The sequence below is a fragment of the Cryptomeria japonica genome, chromosome 2 (genome assembly GCF_030272615.1).
Source record: "Cryptomeria japonica chromosome 2, Sugi_1.0, whole genome shotgun sequence".
Taxonomy (NCBI): domain Eukaryota; kingdom Viridiplantae; phylum Streptophyta; class Pinopsida; order Cupressales; family Cupressaceae; genus Cryptomeria; species Cryptomeria japonica.
In genome coordinates this window covers 154,340,619-154,359,570 of record NC_081406.1, presented here as the reverse complement: position 1 = coordinate 154,359,570, position 18,952 = coordinate 154,340,619, and the positions used below count along the sequence as shown (strand labels likewise).

General features: G+C 35.0%; 1 protein-coding gene across 1 annotated transcript; it reads left to right on the top strand.

Annotated features, from left to right (window-relative positions):
- Nucleotides 1-1,189: 1,189 nt before the first annotated feature.
- LOC131071381 (uncharacterized) lies at nucleotides 1,190-11,291 on the top strand. The gene is made up of 9 exons (XM_058007198.2): nucleotides 1,190-1,314; nucleotides 1,464-1,794; nucleotides 2,180-2,349; nucleotides 2,423-2,553; nucleotides 2,646-2,823; nucleotides 3,785-4,316; nucleotides 4,514-4,626; nucleotides 8,850-9,108; nucleotides 10,850-11,291. Exons 1-9 carry the CDS (start codon nucleotides 1,241-1,243, stop codon nucleotides 11,060-11,062), a joined length of 2,001 nt encoding a protein of 666 aa, XP_057863181.2. The 5' UTR covers nucleotides 1,190-1,240; the 3' UTR covers nucleotides 11,063-11,291.
- Nucleotides 11,292-18,952: the final 7,661 nt, after the last annotated feature.

Here is an 18,952-nt window from a genome sequence, read left to right as displayed (position 1 = left end):
TTCCTGAGACTATTCAACATATTTTCTTTGACTGCCACTTTGCTAAGGAATTTTGGAAGTTGTTTGGTTTTAAATTTGATGTTATGCCCATCTCTTTTGTTGGTGCTTTCCTTGGCTTCATTGAGGGTTGCAAGAAAATGGATAACCTATTTTGGTCTTGGCTTTCTTTAGAGATTTTATGGCTGATATGGAAATTGTGCAATGATGATATCTTTGATGTCGGATCTAGGAACCTTACTGAGTCTCTGAGGAGACTCATTTTCCATCTTATTTCCTTGCAGGTTACGGTGGTCCTCAGGTTGGATGAAGACAAATTTGATCATAGGATTAAGGATTGATCCACCATAGTGTATATAAAAGAGATCTCACATGGCTTTACATGGGAGTTGACATCAACAAAACCACCTTTGAGCAGGCCCTTATGAGATTTATGCACTAGTTGGAGTAGAGACAGATTAGGATGGACATGGTACGTAGGGGAGAAGAGCAGATTCGGGCTCAGACTGTGCACCCCTTCTAAGAACAGATTGTGAATGGGCTTGTGGAGGTCTGGAATGAAGGTGTTAATGATTGGACTACCTAGGTTTCTCCTCTGGGGAATTACAGGCTACCTGATGGAGAGATTGTTTATAATTAGTTTGTGAATAGATGATTGTTTTTTTAATCATATTTTGATGTTGCCCAATAAATCAACTGGCGTTGGGCATTGCTCGGATCAATTTTGTCTTTTTTTTGTGGCGACTAAAACATTAACTGGGATACTCATCAGTCCCAAACTTTGAGCGTTTTGTTTTGATATATTGATTATGTATTGTTGATGCTTTATATTTAATTCAAATTAATTTAAGATTTAGAATAATATATTTGATATTAATTCATATTAACATAAATTTTATTTATTAAATATAAATATGCTAGTTTAATAAATTATTGTTTTACTCTGAATATTTTCAGTACCTAGTTATATACATCACATTCCATAATAAATGAGTAGTCTATACGATTTAAAAAGTCTTGAAGAACGTTTGAAAATTTCAAAAATTTGAAAAGAATTTCTACTAGAGACAGAGTGAGTGAGAGTGAATCGTATCTGCGATAACTAAGCTGCCATAAATAGAAATTGCAGACTTCGTGGCACAAATTTCAAATACCAACACAAGGTGGTGAGATATGGTGAAGCCAAATGTCCTTATTCTCACTCTACCCCAAAACTACAAGACCTCTTTCCTGGAGCAACTCCATGAGCACTGCACAGAGAATGAAAATGAAGTTTCTTTCTTCCAGAGCAAATGTTGTTATCAAGAGATGCGCCGAGTAAGTTGAACTTTATATTTGCTTAATCTCATGGCTGAATTCAAAGATTCTTCATCTCATGGCTGAATTCAAATATTCATCTCATGGCTGAATTTAATCTTTAAAATAAATATCTTACAAGACAATTTTATGTGTGGATTTGGTTGTAGGGCTATGTGCACGACGGCAGAAGATCTGCGAAAGCAGTTTGAGGAGGAAACACCTGAGTGGACAAAGTTTAACAGAGAAGAATTTGCTCGCAATCTGTTGGAGTTCTGTTGCTTCAAGGCGCTTAATTCATCTCCATGGAAATCTACCAAAAGGTTGGGTGACAGGGATTTTAGTTGCTTCACATTTGATATGATGATTGCCTGGGAATATCCGAGTGCAGAGCAAGAGAAAGAATGCTCAGAGGAGGATCAACGGAGAGGGATAGAAATGGAGGCGAAAGAGGCGGAAGATGAGAGCTCTCTTTTCTATTCTGACTTGATGCCTATGTTGGTAAGTGATGACCGCATGTTTTGCAATGTTCTGTTTTTTAAATTTTAGCGAATATTTACCATCTTTACAAGTGCATGAGGTTACAGGGGTTTCGTTACCAGTCGGCACATTGTGTGCTCTGTTCGAAAAGTATGTGCCTAGATTTGAACTCAAAACCTCACCTTTGCAAGCCAACTCTGTTCTTGAACCAGCTCCAAAAGTTATATTTGGACTGCTGCTCAACATTATTTCGACAAAAATCGAAATCTTAGCATAACAGCTCTAAATTTTTCAATATCATTAAGATTTTATCTTCGATTTTGTTTTCTGAGCTGAAACTTTGGTGAAAATTCGAACGCACAATTTTCTCCAGGAGGATGTTAATTAGTGTTTTGAGTAATTGCAGGTGGACGTGGAGAGCAGCGTGGGGGAGGCGGCATTTATACGGTTAGGTCCAGCAATGCCTCTGGTTGCTGACGTTGTAAGCGCTCATTTCCAGTTCCAAACTCTCACCGCCTCTACAGCAGGACGCCTTCCCTTTCCTCTATACCATAACTATCTCAATCAACTGCACAAGTAATCTTATTTCTCTTTTCCAAAATTTATTTCTCATTCTTAATAGATTTACTAATCTTGGACTGGTATGCAGAGGTATGAAGCTTGTAAAGAGTCAATCGAATACTTCATTAGATCTTGCGGAAAAGGAAAGAGTATTGCACATTGATGGCACTGCAACAACACAGAGAGTAGTGCGCCATATTGGCGGGACCAGCTGGCCTGGTTTGTACATCCCCATTCGCTCTCTTCTCTGTCCTCTCCTTTGTTCTTATAAATTTTTGATCAAAGACTCATTGTTACAGTTTGATGATCAGGACGGTTGACATTAACCAACTATGCTCTGTATTTTGAGACCTCGGGGGTGCTTACCTACGAGAAGGCTTTAAAGTTTGATCTTTCAACGGATACACAACATGAAGTAAAAGCAGGTTCGACAGGTCCTTGGGGTACACTTCTCTTCGACAAGGCTGTCATTTACAGCTCACCTGAAATGTAAGTACACCACTCTCTTTAATAGTTTGCAATTTTCGACTGTCAAAACAATCAATGTTTAAGACCCATGACCTGCTACATTTAACACCTATTGCTTAAAAATCCAGCTACTGACCATTAAACTGATACACTATTAAGAAAGGCAGGCTAGGGAGTGATTTACTATTGTTGAGTTTCAGAACTTCAACCTGAATCTGTTGTCCTTTTTTAACAGTAAACCTGTACACGGGTGCTTTTTGGATCTCAAAAACATACAATTTTGAAGTTGGTACTTAATTACATAGTTTGTTCCATGTTTCTCCAATAGCTGGGTTCCCATTCATATATCAACGCAAATACCAATTCGGTTCAACTGAATGGCAACACTTTGTACTTCCATCAGAAACTAACGTTTAGGATGGCATATGCATTCCTTTAGTTGTAGGTTCCTTTCCCAGACCTTTTTTATTCTTATTATTTAAATTATAGCTAGAGTAAACAGTAGCAGGGCAAGAATCACGCCAAAATCAGATTGGAGAGGAAACTATAGAAATAACTAGTATTCTAAAATAAAAACAAGTTGTGAGAAAGTTGGAAATAAGTTACATTGTCCTCCAGGAGTCCACAATCTCAATTTGAGGCTTGTTAGAAGAAGAGACACCCCAGCCAAACTCCATAACACAGATCTAACATCTTGTAACAGGTTATTTGTACGCCTAATTACAAGGAGTACACATTGAAAATGTTTGTTTTATCTCAATTCCGTCATTTGGGAACCAATGCACTTCTTTTTTAAGCATAATCTGTACTTTCTTTCTATTTTTTCTGCTTTCTTGAATGCTATGAATAAACTCTCTGCTCTAACTCTATAAATAAGCTCGTGTATGGCTGGGATTGCACATCTTTATGTATGTCATTGATATATTTATGATTATCTGGGAAAAACTAATGCATTACTATGGATATATGCATGGATGGGCAGAGAAGAACCTCTGATACTGGAGTTTCCAGAATTGACTGGGTCAAGTCGGCGTGATTACTGGCTGGCTATAATAAAAGAGGTGATAAGTTTACACAAATTTATTAGAAAGTTCCATCTTCAAGGCAGAGAAGAAGAGGAAACAATGGGTAGAGCAATGGCTGGTGTAATTCGGCTTCATGCAACAAGAGAAACCTTTAAAATATTTCCACCATGTCCTGAAAACTTGCTAACATTCACCTTATCAGAAGAGTTGCTCCCAAAAGGCGACTCTGTTTCCCAAGAATTGGCTAATTCTGTTCAATCATGTACAAATATGTTTTGGAGCGCAGCCTTACTTTTGAGTGAAGAAAATGAGGAGGAAAGGGAGGCGTGTGGAGGAGGAGGAGAAGCTCAGGTTCAGGTTGGTGAAAGAACAGCTCTGGAGGCATGTGTTCATGAATCAAGAGAGGAAGCCAAGAAAACAGAAATTGCAAGGATCAGCATAGAGGGGTTGCTAGCAGAAGGAATAACTGGAAATGGTACAATTCTTATGGTAAGCACGGCAAAACTATTTATAATTTGGAATGACCCTTTTCCACACACAATAGCCCAAGAGTAAACTGCGTGCATCTTGTTTGTTATTTGAGGCTTCCGATACTCCAAATAACAAACAGGACTAAGCTTTACCCAAACATTGTGTATTTAATGCTCTTTCAGAAAATTTCAATGGTTTCATTTTGGTTTGTGCAGGAACTTCTAAGTCCACTAATGAATATTGTACCTTGGTTTCAAGAGCTGCTAAACTGGCAAAGACCGTTCACAACAGCCTCAGTGTTCCTTGTTACCCTCCTAATAACTTACAAGTAAGTTCATTTTTTATTTTTTTTGTATTGATTTATAGTTCTTTTAACTATGAAATTTTAAAACAATAACTTCTTGGAGATAAAGGCCCATTTGGTTGTCCTATAAATTATATAGACAAGCGTTCAAACTCCTGTAATAAATGGAATCGTTGATAATTCAAACTTTTACAAACGAAATTGAATTTGAATTCAGTTTTTGTTTTTTTAAGTGGAAGAGCGTTTTCAACGTGTTTATTAGTTAGCCTTATATACCAACCCTCTGACATTATGAATTGAGGATAGCAGAGGGATTAGTATACTAATTGTTTTGGAGCTTTTATGGACTTCAGATGTTAGCCATATTTTTCAACAAAATCTTGTATCTAAGATGATGTAATCTATTGCAAAGGTTTTTTTCATTTTATCCTGATTAATTGGATTACAGGCCGATGGAGGCATTTAGACTTGAATTCAATTGGATTACAGGCCAATGGAGGCATTTAGACTTGAATTCAATCTTTGGAAATCATGGCTCATGATGCTTCCTTCAAGCCTATATACAACTTTCTTAAGCTTGCAAATAAGACTAAGTTTGCCTAATGTCACAACTTCCTAATCAAATTAGATTTGGATCTCCTCTAACTTGCCATTAAAGAATGTATATTTATTATCCATTTCATGAATGTCTAACTATATTCTCTATTGCATGCACTTTTTCTTATCCATTTAATAAATGTCTCCACGAACCTTCCATTTTAAGTGAGTAACCAAAGCAATAAAAAAGTCTAAATAATTCATTTAAATTGCGGGAGAAATTATGCCACTAAAATTAACCTTCTCCTTTTTGAGAGTATCCATTTGTTATGCCATAATCACTTCAATTTTTTCATTGAATTATTAATCTGAACTAGGTTATATAGACTCGTTTAGTGCAAATAAGACGTTTTAACTTTTAAAATTTATGTTGAACTCTTATTCCATATCATCTTATTATGATTTTATTCCCTCTTAGCTCAAGGAGTTAGAATCTATAAGACGTTTTAACTTTTAAAATTACTGTTGAACTATTATTCCATTTCATCTTCTTCTTATTTTATTCCCTCTTAGCTCAAGGAGTTAGAATATTATTGCATTTCAGTTTCTTATTACTTATTTTGTTTCATCTTCTTTAAAGGATTGGTGATCACTTACTCATATCGTTAAAAAAAGGAAGCGTAGCCCATAATAGATTACTTCTTCCAACCTTTAATTAAGGTTGGGGGCATCAATGATCGATGGCTGGATTAAATATAATATAATAAAAATTAAAACCAGTATAAGTAAAATTTGAACTTGTCTTCCCGTAAAATTAAATATAACATGCATTTGGCTTCTTGACTTCCCCTTTGGATCACAAGGTGAGATTATTCTTCTAGGAAGCAATGAGTGTATAAGGATTCGTAATAGTAAGGAAGGATTCCTAGTAGTAAGTTGTGAAACCTTGACTATGTCATAAGAGGGACCACCTTGTAGATTTAGATTTGTTACATGATAGTTTTGAGGATTTGATTTAAAAGAATCATAAGAACATTTTTTTGAGCATGCAGACTCAATTAATTTATGATTGTTTAATTGGAAGAGTGATAGATCGTAGAAGAATCATAAGAACATTTATTTTAAGCATGAGATTCAATTAATTTATGATTGTTTAATTGAAAGAGTGACAGATCGTAGAAGAATCATAGACTCAATTAATTTATGATTCTTTAATTGGAAGAGTGATAAATCGTTATGATTGTTTAATTGGAAGATTGATAGATCGTAGAAGAATCGTAAGAATATTTTTTTTAAGCATGAGATTCAATTAATTTATGATTGTTTAATTGAAAGAGTGACAGATCGTAGAATAATTATAAGAACATTTTTTTTGAGCATGAGATTCAATTAATTTATGATAGTCTCATATTGAAGGGTTAACAATTTCTTGTATTATCCTTTCATTTACCTAAAAATATAAAAGTTGTTTTTTTGATAATATAAAAGGTGTTTTATTAAAGTTCTAAAATTAGCTTGAAAGCTTTAAGAATAGTAAATGTGTTTAATTATTGCTTAATATGTTTTCTCTGTTCCAAGAATACGATCAAGGCTAGGAAGGACCATGTAAGTATTGTTGGATGGAGGTTGGATGGAATAGTATGTATAATTGGAAGTGTGATAATTAAGGTGGTTTAAGGCATCAAAAGCACTTCAAGGATCTCATTGTTAAGGCATCAAAAGCACTCTTAAGGATCTCATTTTAATCTAAGGCTACCTTTTACAGGAAATGATCTCTTCTTGGTCATGACCCACTTAATTATATGATATGACATGTGTGATAGGAAGCTAGAACAATAATTTTTTCATACAAACAAGTCAGCAACAATAAATGTGTGATATTATATTTTTTCTTTGTTATCTTATATGACCATGAAGGATTGGTGTCTTTTCCATCCTTTTAACGAAGGAGCATGGGAAATAACGTGCATTCATAATTAGAAAATCATTATACTTTGTCGGCTTGGGAGAATGGTGTGCACACTAGTTTTTTGTGGTCTGCCCCTTCGATAGTTGTTTTTGGTTGTGTAGGTGGTGATCTAGCGTGGGTGTTAGCTAGAATGGATAGCAGAAGGAGCTCAAGCCAAGGGAATATTAAAATGAATCCTATCTCTATCTTAGATAGGAAGCTCATGCATACCTTCTCATGTGGGGAGAGCTCATGCATACCTTCTCATGTGGTTCCTTAGCATCCCCAGGGTTTGTAAAGAAGGTGTGGTTCCTTAGCATCTCCAGGGTTTGTAAAGAAGGTTCTAGGTGGGATGGGGATGGTGGCATGAAATTGGTCAAAGATGGCAAACAAAGGGGATTTCATAACAACGCTCAAGTTAGGTTGTCTTTGTTGAAACACTTTCTCTTATGACAACTTGGAGATATGAACATGCCTTCACCTATGGATGACATCGAATCATTAAATTCCCCTATGCCCAAGCTTTCTCATAAAAAAGAGCTGAATGTTGTGTATAGAGTTGGTGGGCTTATTGCAATGACGTTGGCAAGGTCCTTGGTCGTCTATCACTCACAGGTAGGGATACGTGGAGATGGGCAGCGACTTTTCTGTGCTCCTCTTTCAAAGAGGCTCTCTTCACCGTATTTGTTATTCCAAGGAGTTTCACTTTGGCATTAGATTTCAACCTCTTATAGATAGTTCAGTGCAAGCAAATTGAGTACACTTGATACATCAATTGCTTTGGGTTGGTTGGAGGAGCATGCGGTGTTGAGTGGTGGTGCGGTGGAAGGCAAAGAATGTTTGCTTTAAGGTGTTAGATTATAGTAAAGTTTTCAAGGCTATTAGTCTTGTTGGTCGTATTTTGTAGCACAATGCCTATATGGCTTTATGGTCAGGTTTTTAAGTTCCTTGTGTACAATTTGAAATTATGTAATAATGCTTTGGTTTTAACGGTGGGACTCTAATAGAAACTAGAATAATTGATTTTTAAATAATTTTTTTATTTTTATATATACTTATTTGTCGTTATAACTAAGTTCACTACATATCAACATCCCCACTAGTTATAAAATTCTTAGTTTGAGGATCATGTAAAATGTAACATTTAAAGTTTTTTTTTTTCTATAACCAATTATTTTAGGCTTTCCTCAAAAAATCAGGGGGCAAGTGCACAGGAGTTTCCCGAAATATCATATTGGTGAGTTAATGCCAGTCTAGGCATGGATTCATTAGTTGCAGTATAATCCATTTATCTTAGAGAATCATATACTCTTACTTATATACAGGTAAAAAAGGCAAAATCTGTACCAAGATCATTTTTGTTTTATCACGTGAATGTCACAATCAGCTTTTTTTTTTCTCTCAGATTAATATTTTCTTTTTGACTTGGAAGTATAGAAGCATTCATATTCTTTCAATATCATTCATAATTAATTAATAAATTTATAGAGACCAGATGCATTGTTAGAAATGATTTCATGATGTTGGAACAATATAGCATTATCTTTTCTAAAGAGCAGGCATGGCCTCCAGCATTTGACCACAACATGCTGGCTCTTCACACTGAACCTTATAAAGGGCAAGCGAACATGAAATCATAATTAGTCAAAGTGAGGCTGTTTAAGCCTTTCCAAATTATTAGACAAAAATAATATTGTAGAATACATTTACTTTTGCTAAGTTATAATATAATATAAATGATTGAAGGGTGTGTATATTGCAGGGAGTGGATTGGTTATGCTGTGTCTGCACTTCTTTTCATGGGTGCGGCACTTCTGCTATGGATAAGAAGAACAAACATAAAAGACAAGTACAATGAGATTGTGGTTTCTACCTCTTCTGATCAGAGTAGCAGCAGTAGCATCAGCATGGAGACTGTAGTGTCTGCTCAACAAGCTATTAGCTACCTTAATTCATCTCTAAAAGCAACAAATATCATTCTTTTGAAATTATTGTCGATTGCACTGTCAAAGCCTAGAAAGGTGACTATACAACCTAACTTATTCCTTTTAAAGTTTTAGTTTTTAAAGTTGTTTTTTCTTTAATTTTCCAGAAAATTCTGCAGAATTTTAGATTAAAGTTTTGGATCACACACCACGAAGAGGTGGACTCTACTTAAACAGCCTACATGTTAAATGAAGTTGTTTACTATGGGTGATCTGTCTGTCAAAACTTTTCATCGACTAGTTCAAATTTAGGACCTCCCATTTGTCATTGAAGTGCTCTACCATTTGCTACCAGCTCCGTTGGTGATCTGTAAAACTTTCAACTAACTAGGAGCCAAACCTAGAATCTTGACTCACCTCTGGCCAGCCTTAAACCATACATACTAAGCAACATATTAAGCCAAGGGAATGTCAGACTAAGCAACATATTAAGCCAAGAGAATGTCAACATATTAAGCCAAGAGAATGTCAGTTAACTCTGAGTATTTAACATTTATAAGCTTAAAAGTCAAAGCTTAGTGTGTGATTTAAGCCAAGAGAATGTCAGTTAACTCTGAGTATTTAACATTTTTAAGCCTAAAAGTCAAAGCAAGGGAATGTCAGACTAAGCAACATATTAAGCCAAGAGAATGTCAGTTAACTCTGAGTATTTAACATTTTTAAGCCTAAAAGTCAAAGCTTAGTGTGTGATTTAAGCCAAGAGAATGTCAGTTAACTCTGAGTATTTAACATTTTTAAGCCTAAAAGTCAAAGCTTAGTGTGTGATTTAAGCCAAGAGAATGTCAGTCAACTCTTCAACTCTGAGTGTTTAACACTTTTAAGCTCTGAGTGTTTAACACTTTTAAGCCTAGAAATCAAAGCTTAGTGTGTGTGATATGTCAGTCAACTCTTCAACTCTGAGTGTTTAACACTTTTAAGCTCTGAGTGTTTAACACTTTTAAGCCTAGAAATCAAAGCTTAGTGTGTGTGATATGTCAGTCAACTCTTCAACTCTGAGTGTTTAACACTTTTAAGCCTAGAAGTCAAAGCTTAGTGTGCCATCTGCTCACCTCTCATTCACCTCTCATTTGCTCTCTTGGTACTCTACCATTTGCTGCCAGCTCTCTTGGTGATCTGTCAAACTTTTCATGGTCAAACCTGCGGTGCTCTACCATTTGCTGCCAGCTCTTTTGGTGATCTGTCAAACTTTTCATGGTCAAACTTGCGGTGCTCTACCATTTGCTGCCAGCTCTTTTGGTGATCTGTCAAACTTTTCATAGACCAGTTAGCAGTCAAACCTGGAACCTCTCATTTGCGTTGAGGGTGTTCTATCATTTGCTGCCAGCTCGCTTGATGATCTATCAAATTTTTCAATGGACTAGTTAGGAATCACTGCCTGTCCGATGGACTAGTTAAGAGTCAAACCTAGCTCGTTTGATGATCCATCAAATTGTTGGATGGACTAGTTAAGAGTCAAACCTAGGACCCCCGGGTTCTGCTACTCGCTGGCAGTTCTCTTGGTGACCAGTCCAATTTTTTATTTCTTTGATTTGAGTGTGGCTCATCTTCCAACTGTGTCAGGATCCTAGGTAAACAGTGTCTTAAAGAGCTTGCATAAAATGCTGTTAACAAATTATCAAATGTGATTTGAAAAGTTAACGTGATGAATGAATAATGGATTGTAATTAGAAATTTTCATATAAAAATTACTACAGATTTCTCCAAAAGCTACACAAATTTAAATTTTGTTTATGTTTGTCTTGAGTAATGATAATTACGTTGGATGTTGGTGGTGCAGCACTCGAATGAAGTGATTTTGGGATTGGTGGGGCTGGCTATAACATTTCTATTTATTCCACTGAAGTTTATTAATATGGGCATTATAACGCATGTATTTACAAAGAATTTGGCAGTAAGACAATCAAGCTCAAGGTCATCGGATAGAAGTGCGAGGAGGTTAAAGGACTGGTGGGATAGTGTTCCAGCAATTCCTGTTCGTCTCGAAAAATAGAAACCCAAATTCTCAATTGTAAATATTTATTTTCTAATTGGTTAAAAAGTTGCATTGCTTTTATTTATTTTTATAATATAGTTGGCATCTCCAATATTCTAAAGTTTGGGGAGCTAATTTATTTTTTGAGGGTAGATGAATTGATTTAAACTATTTTTCATTAGTATTTTTAAATTGAAAAATATTTTCTCCTCTTTTCCATTGAGGTTAAATATTTTTTTTCCTTTCTTATTGAGGTTATATTATTTTTTTCTATGATGTTGTAAGTGCTTTGAATATTTTTTTGGATAATAATAGTTTAAGCTCGGTTACATTAATTTAATAAATATCATTAATGTTTTGGACAATGGAATTGTACGTGTGCTCTCTTTTGTAAGAGCTTTAAGTTTACTAGTGTATATTAGGTCAAGTTCTAGGTCTAATATATACAATAATTTTCTAAGTCAAATTATATTCAATTCAGTTTTCATCTTTTAATTCAAATTATATTCATGTATAATTTGGTTATTTTGGTAGGTCCAAGTTCTAGGTCTAATATATATACAATAATTTTCTAAGTCAAATTATATTCAATTCGGTTTTCATCTTTTAATTCAAATTATATTCAATTCAATAATTTTTCATTGTGGAATCAATAGTTTTTTTCTCAATTCAATATTTTTTTTCTCATTTGGATAGAATATTTTTCATTGTGGATTCAATAGTTTTTTCCTCAATTCAATAGTTTTTTTCTCATTTGGATAGAATATTTTTCATTGTGGATTCAATAGTTTTTTTTCTCATTTGGATAGAATTGTGGGAATTGTGGTCATGATTTATGTATATTTACTTCAATTTCCATTTTAATTTTAATATATAGAATTTCTTTTAATTCTAATTATATTAGATTCAATTTTTAATAACGTTTATCCCTTAGAATAGAATTGTGCTTGCATTGATTTCTTTTAAAATTTCACATTTAAAGGCCATGAACTAAAACTTTATTAGCACTGGTTATCATATAATAATCATAATCATACTTTGCCTCTGTCTCTGCCTCTACTTTGCCTCTGTCTCTGCCTCTACTTTGTCGGGTCTTGATTGCATTGCATTGCAAGCTACAAGGAATGCAACAATCAACCTCAATCAAACTTCATTAGTGAGGTACATCTTAGAGGACATTTTTGACAATTACAATAGTTGAGGTACATCTTAGAGGGCATCTTTGACAATTACAATAGTTAATATGGTATATAATTTTTTCTAAAACATTCATTACCTCACATTGATATCCATTACTACCTTTTGATTAGTGAGGTACATCTACCTTTTGATTAGTGAGGTACATCTTAGAGGACATCTTTGACAATTACAATAGTTAATATGGTATATAATTTGTTCTAAAACATTCATTACCTCACATTGATATCCATTACTACCTTTATTTATTTTATTATAAATATCAATTTAGTTTGGTTGAATGATCTTACCTATAAAATCTAACGGAAACAAAATGATCCTCATTTTATTACCAATACTCTTCATTCTAATACCAATTCAAGCCCCATATATAGAGAGATAAATAAACAAAAAAATATATTAAAAAGAACATGGAGGATGATTTTCTCTTCATTCTAATATTAATATTATATAGAAGAATGTAAGATAAACTTACACTTAAATATATACTAATTACAATATTTTACCACCAATTTGGTAGTTCATTGTTGTATCAGCTCGTCCTAGGATTCACTCAACTAATGCATGCAAGTTAAAATTGTAAACATAATATTCACGTTCTAAGATAAATCCACACTTAAATATACACTAATTACAATATTTTACAACTGATGATCCAACCCATATACAAAATAGATGTTCAATATTAAATCAATTGTGATCAACAATAAAAAGTTACGATTTTCTCTTTGTAGTCACATAAATCTGTCCACTTAATTAAATGAATATTTAATATTTATTTGATTATTTAACCATCAATTAATAATTAATTAAATTAATATATTTAATTAATTCATCTTAACCCTCTTCTCCTATTAATTAAATAAATTATTCAATTTATTTGATTTAATTCACTTAACCAAATTCAGACCATTAATTAAATAAATAAATCATATTTATTTAATTAAATCTTCTCTCACATTTAAATAAATTAATATTTATTTAAAACCCCCAAAATCCCACCTCTCACATTTAAATAAATAAATAATTTATTTAAATCACCTTTATCCTCCACCCACTTGTATTTTCCTACAAAAGCAAGTTGCACAACTATTTTAAATAAATTATTTATTTAAAATCCTATTTATCCTCACCCACTTGAAACCTTTAATGGTTTCCCTTAAAGTATTCAAACTTGATGGCTTTAAAGTCTTCAAACTTGATGGCTTCCTTCTATAGTCTTCTTAAGCCTTTAATGGTTTCCCTTAAAGTCTTCAAACTTGATGGCTTTAAAGTCTTCAAACTTGATGGCTTCCTTCTATAATCTTCTTAAGACTTTAATGGTTTTCCTTAAAGTCTTCAAGCCTTTAATGGTTTCCCTCAAAGTCTTCAAGCATTTTAATGCTTTATCTTCATTTTTCTCATTTAAATAAATTAATATTTATTTGAATATTTATCCAAATGCAAATTACACCATTTAATTGAAATAAATGATTTTATTTTAATTGAAAATACCAAAATTTCTCCCACTTGCATTTTCCTACAAAATCCACTTGTATGCCTAAACCCCTTCTAGATTCTTCTAAACCCTTCCTAATTAGCCTAATCCATCCCCTAAATATTGTCACATTCCTAAGCAAATTGGAGTCACTTCTCAAAGACTCCAAAGTCTTTGAAAAGCAATTAAAGCTTTGTGTGTTCAACAAATTAACCCTCAAAGTCTTGGATAACCTTTGAAAGCTTTCAACCTTCAACCACTTAATCCCCAAAGTCTCCAATAACCATTAATGGTTAATTCAACCCTCCCACATGGTTAAAACATTTGTTTTGACTCAACCTCTACCCAACCCAAGGGTCTCATCAAGCCTTTAATGCTTTGACCATGATTATCTCTTAATCATTTGCACAAAGGTTTATCCTTGCATTAACTCCTAATCCAATGGGTAATCTTAATTTAGACTTGACCCTTACCTTCTAGATAACCATGAGGTCTTCTCAGGCCTTTAATGCCTCCAACCTCTTCTCTCAACCCAATCCTATGTTGACACTTGTCACCATTTTATTGGTGCCAATTGTGCACATGGATCCCCAACTTTCAAACTTGGCCCTTGATTAAACCATTCAATCTTAACCCTTCATTTCCCCATTTCTTCTATAAATAGAACCCTTCTCCTCAAGCAAAAGGAAGCATTTAGAGTATTGTTGTTATACTGGCATTAGCATGGAGCTTTTTCATAGCATCACCATCTACTCTTGCATAGTATTTGCTTATCATATTCAACCATCTTGAATCTCCATATGGCATCCATGGCTAGTGCTAAAAGCTGAGAGCTACACTCATTTGGGACTTGGAGAGGAGAGGAACAAGGGAGGAGCAACTATGAGCATCTTGATTAGCTATTTCATTCTATGTTTATATGCTTTCTATTTCATGCTTAATATCTCTCTTGATATGCCTGTTTAGGATAATCTTTTGTTGCTAACACTAACGTTTGTTTCTTGTGCTCTTGTGTGTGTTGCCATCAAACAGATTTTCTAATCCTTTTTGCAGAGCATCACTCTTCATTCTAATATTAATATAAAAGAATGTAAGAGTAAGTCCACAATTAAATATACATTCATTACAACATAATTAGGATTTTCTCTTCATTCTAATATTAATATAAAAGAATGTAAGAGTAAGTCCACAATTAAATATACATTCATTACAACATAATTAGGATTTTCTCTTCATTCTAATATTAATATAAAAGAATGTAAGAGTAAGTCCACAATTAAATATGGAGGTGGTGTGAACATTTATATGAACATTAATAGCTCTAAGATTGAAGATTCTAAATCTTTGTAATCCAATTTAAGATGTTCAATTAAATTTGAATACTTCACTGACTTTAATAAAAAAAGAAGATATAAATTAGGCTGTTTCTTAGAAGACATAGGTAGGTCCATTTTGTAGGCAACTTTTTCCAACATATTGTAGCACTTAGTGCGTGTGTAGTGCGTGGTAACTTTGGAGTGAGCTTAAGGATGTGTTCTTATACAATTGTAGGTATAAAAGACATGTCCCCTTTAGTGAATTTGTGTGCTTGGATCATCATCTAGATTCTTGCCAAAATCAAAGCCCCAGCCACCTCTAGTACCTGTCCCTTGCTACTTGCCATGGTCCTTCTTCTTTGTCGCCTAAGCCAATTATCTTGCCTCTTGCGCCTCCTCTGTCTTTGCCACCTGATCTGCACCATCCTGCTAGAGCATGAAAGGTTGATATTCCACATTCACTCGGCCTGGCATCACACCTTCCCCAAACAAACGTCTCAAACCTTGCCCATTTAGCCCAAGAAAGTCTACTCTCCCTAGCAAAGAAACTAGGCCACACAATGAGTGAAGCGAGAAACATGCTTTAGCCACCCATTCAACTTCTGCCTTGGTCCCAAAGGAAAGACCCCAAGCCACAAACATCGACACAATGTCCATGTTTGTATTGTAGCGAAACTCAAAAACCAAGTTTTTGTGGCCCAACAAATGCTTAATAATGTCCAAGAATTCCTCCTCATGACACAGAAAAATTCCACCCAAACGGTTATCTGAGATGCATTCTAAAAATGCAAACTGTTGTTTGATCAAGTGCAAAGTGAAATTGGCCTCCATTGCAAATATTCCACCTGAGGATTAAAAATTTACAGCTTCATTACCACAACACACCTTCACTCTAGAAAACCAAGAAAAGGCTTTGCCCAAAAGAAACAAATGCTTACAAATCCAAAAAATTTGATTATAATGCCATGTCAACTCATCTACATGATAGAAAATGTGCCACCCCACATCTATCCAATCACAAAAAACTTGTCATAATGATCATTCTGAGTGGCAGCTCGAATAAAATGATGTAGGAGTAAGATCGACACAAAGAGAATAAACACAGGAATAAATTTAGTGAACTCGTACATCTCACTCGCAAGAGTCATCATTTCCATGTACCCGCTCAAACAACCCATGCCACATTGGCCCCTGAGTTGTCCCACCACTAAATCCATTAGGGGTCCAACTCACATCCCAAGTTGAACAAAGCATCTTCCTCTAGATTACCTTCCCGTCAAATATGTGAGATTTTAAAATCTTGGAAAAAATTAAGTTTTGTACAAATAATAGAAATAAATTTATTTATTCTCCAACATTGGGAAGATCCACCAGCAATTGCATTCATAACTATCTTGGAGTCCCCTTCGAGACAGCAATTTTTTGGTTGGCAAAAAAATCGTCAGTCTCACTTAATCGAATGTTGTTGCGTGGCCAATTTCTCGTTCAGCTCGTTGCAATGACAAACCGTCGGCTCCAACATTTCTAGTTAGGCATTATTACCCTATGCATGCTCCTATTTTGGCCCCCCACTCGGTCGAACGCTCAGGGTCATACCCTACCGGCATCGTCCCTTGAGCGCCCTAAGTGCTCAAAATTGTCAAACTATGACGAGCCCTAACTCGGAATCCCTGGCACTTGCGAATGATCTGTTTGAACCTACGGGGCCACAAGAGGGGTCCCTACAAAAGCCTATCTCAGTTTTTCAAGTTTCCCTACGGTTTTATTAGGGTAGCAATTTTTCGGTTGGCAAAAAAATTGTTAGTCTCACTCAATCGAATGTTGTCGCGTGGCCAATTTCTCGTTCTTCTCGTCGCAATGATGAACCGTTGGCTCCGACATGTCCATTTAGGCATTATTACCCTGTGCATGCTCATATTTTCCCCCCCACTCAATTGAACGCTCAGGGTCATACCCTACCAGCGTTGTCCCTTGAGCGCCCTAAGTGCTCAAAATTATCAAACTTTGACAGGTCCTAACCCGAAATCCATGGCACCTGCGAATGATTCATTTGAACCTATGGGGCCACAAGAGAGGTCCCTACAAAAGCCTATCTCGGTTTTTCAAGTTGCCCTACGGTTTTATTAGGGCAGCAATTTTTCGGTTGGCGAAAAAATCGTCAGTCTCACTCAATCGAATGTTGTCGCGTGGCCAGTTTCTTGTTCTTCTCATCGTGATGACGAATCGTCAGCTCTGACATATCCAGTTAGGCATTATTACCCTATGCATGCTCCTATTTTCCGCCCCACTCGATCGAACGCTCGGGGTCATACCCTACCGGCGTCGTCCCTTGAGCGCCCTAAGTGCTCAAAATTGTCAAACTTTGACGGGCCCTAACTTGGAATTTGTGGCACCTGCGAATGATCTATTTGAACCTATGGGGCTAGGAGAGGGTTTCCTACAAAAGCCTATCTCAGTTTTTCAAGTTGCCCTACGGTTTTATTAGGGCAGCAATTTTTCGGTTGGCGAAAAAATCATCAGTCTCACTCAATCGAATGTTGTCTCGTGGCCAGTTTCTCGTTCTTCTCATCACGATGACGAACCGTCGGCTCCGACATGTCCAGTTAGGCATTATTACCCTATGCATGCTCCTATTCCCCCCCCCCCCCCACTTGATCAAACGCTCGGGTCATACCCTACCGGCGTCGTCCCTTGAGCGCCCTAAGTGCTCAAATTATATATAAATAAGCATTACACTATAGACACATAATGATCATCAATAGTTCCATGTATTTTATACAGATAATTACCATTACACTTGCATGTGACATCCATGAAGGGATATGCAAACATGATTTTTTTTTCATTATCAATACAACTACATCAATGTACTCATGTACAGATACATGGACATTATCATCAATATAACTAAACCAATTTGCTCATGGACATTGTATATCATCATAACAATGTTACATCAATTCACATCCATATACAAATAAAACATCCCACTCCATCTGCATCAGACATCCTCATGTCCTAAGAGAAAAGCTTATGTACAACAATGCCTGCATATAAATGAAGACCAAAATAACCTTTTTATGCAGAATGAATGTGCTACAAGAAACAAATTATAACACTTAATACAAATTAGTTTGGAAATTTATAAATAGATCATTTGAAACATTTTTAAGATGCACAAGATTGTATAATTACGAGACTTACCTATTTCTCTGCAAAGTATACAAGCATAACTTTGAAGAAAGATGCATGTTGATTAAAGCCCTTCTCACTACATTTCTCTGCATGGTTGAAGACAATGGTAGATATGGTCATTTCTAAATAGCAATGCATTCACTTGACTTAATGTTTATGCACAAAATTTTATCTCATTAATGCACAAAGGAATATGTACCATCACCAAGAGAGGGTCTTGTCAACGGTGAATGATCTAGCATGAACCTATATTTTTAAGAATTGTTAGTCTACACATAAAATGCATGGATGAACATAAAGGCTTCATGATAATCACTTCAACTGAAATGCATTATAATAAATGAAAAGGTTGGATTATATACCACGAAAATATGTCCCTTTGAATTATATCAATAGAACCCACTATGTTGATGCAAAAATCAAAATGTGATACTATTGTATATCATCAAAAAAGACCTGCATGAGCATAAAGGTTTTGCAATAATTATATCATCAAAAATTCTCAGATAGTGTTCTCTAATAACAAAAATTGTAAAGCTCATCAAATGCATGATAATAAGTTGTGTTGCAAAAATACGTCCCTTCTAATTATATCGTGTACCCCTATGTGCATGCAAAAACCGTGTTGCCAAAAAAAAATGTTCATCAATAGACCTGCATTTTCAACACATCCTTAATATACATGTAACAAACTTGATCATTAAGGTTTAATGATCATTGTTT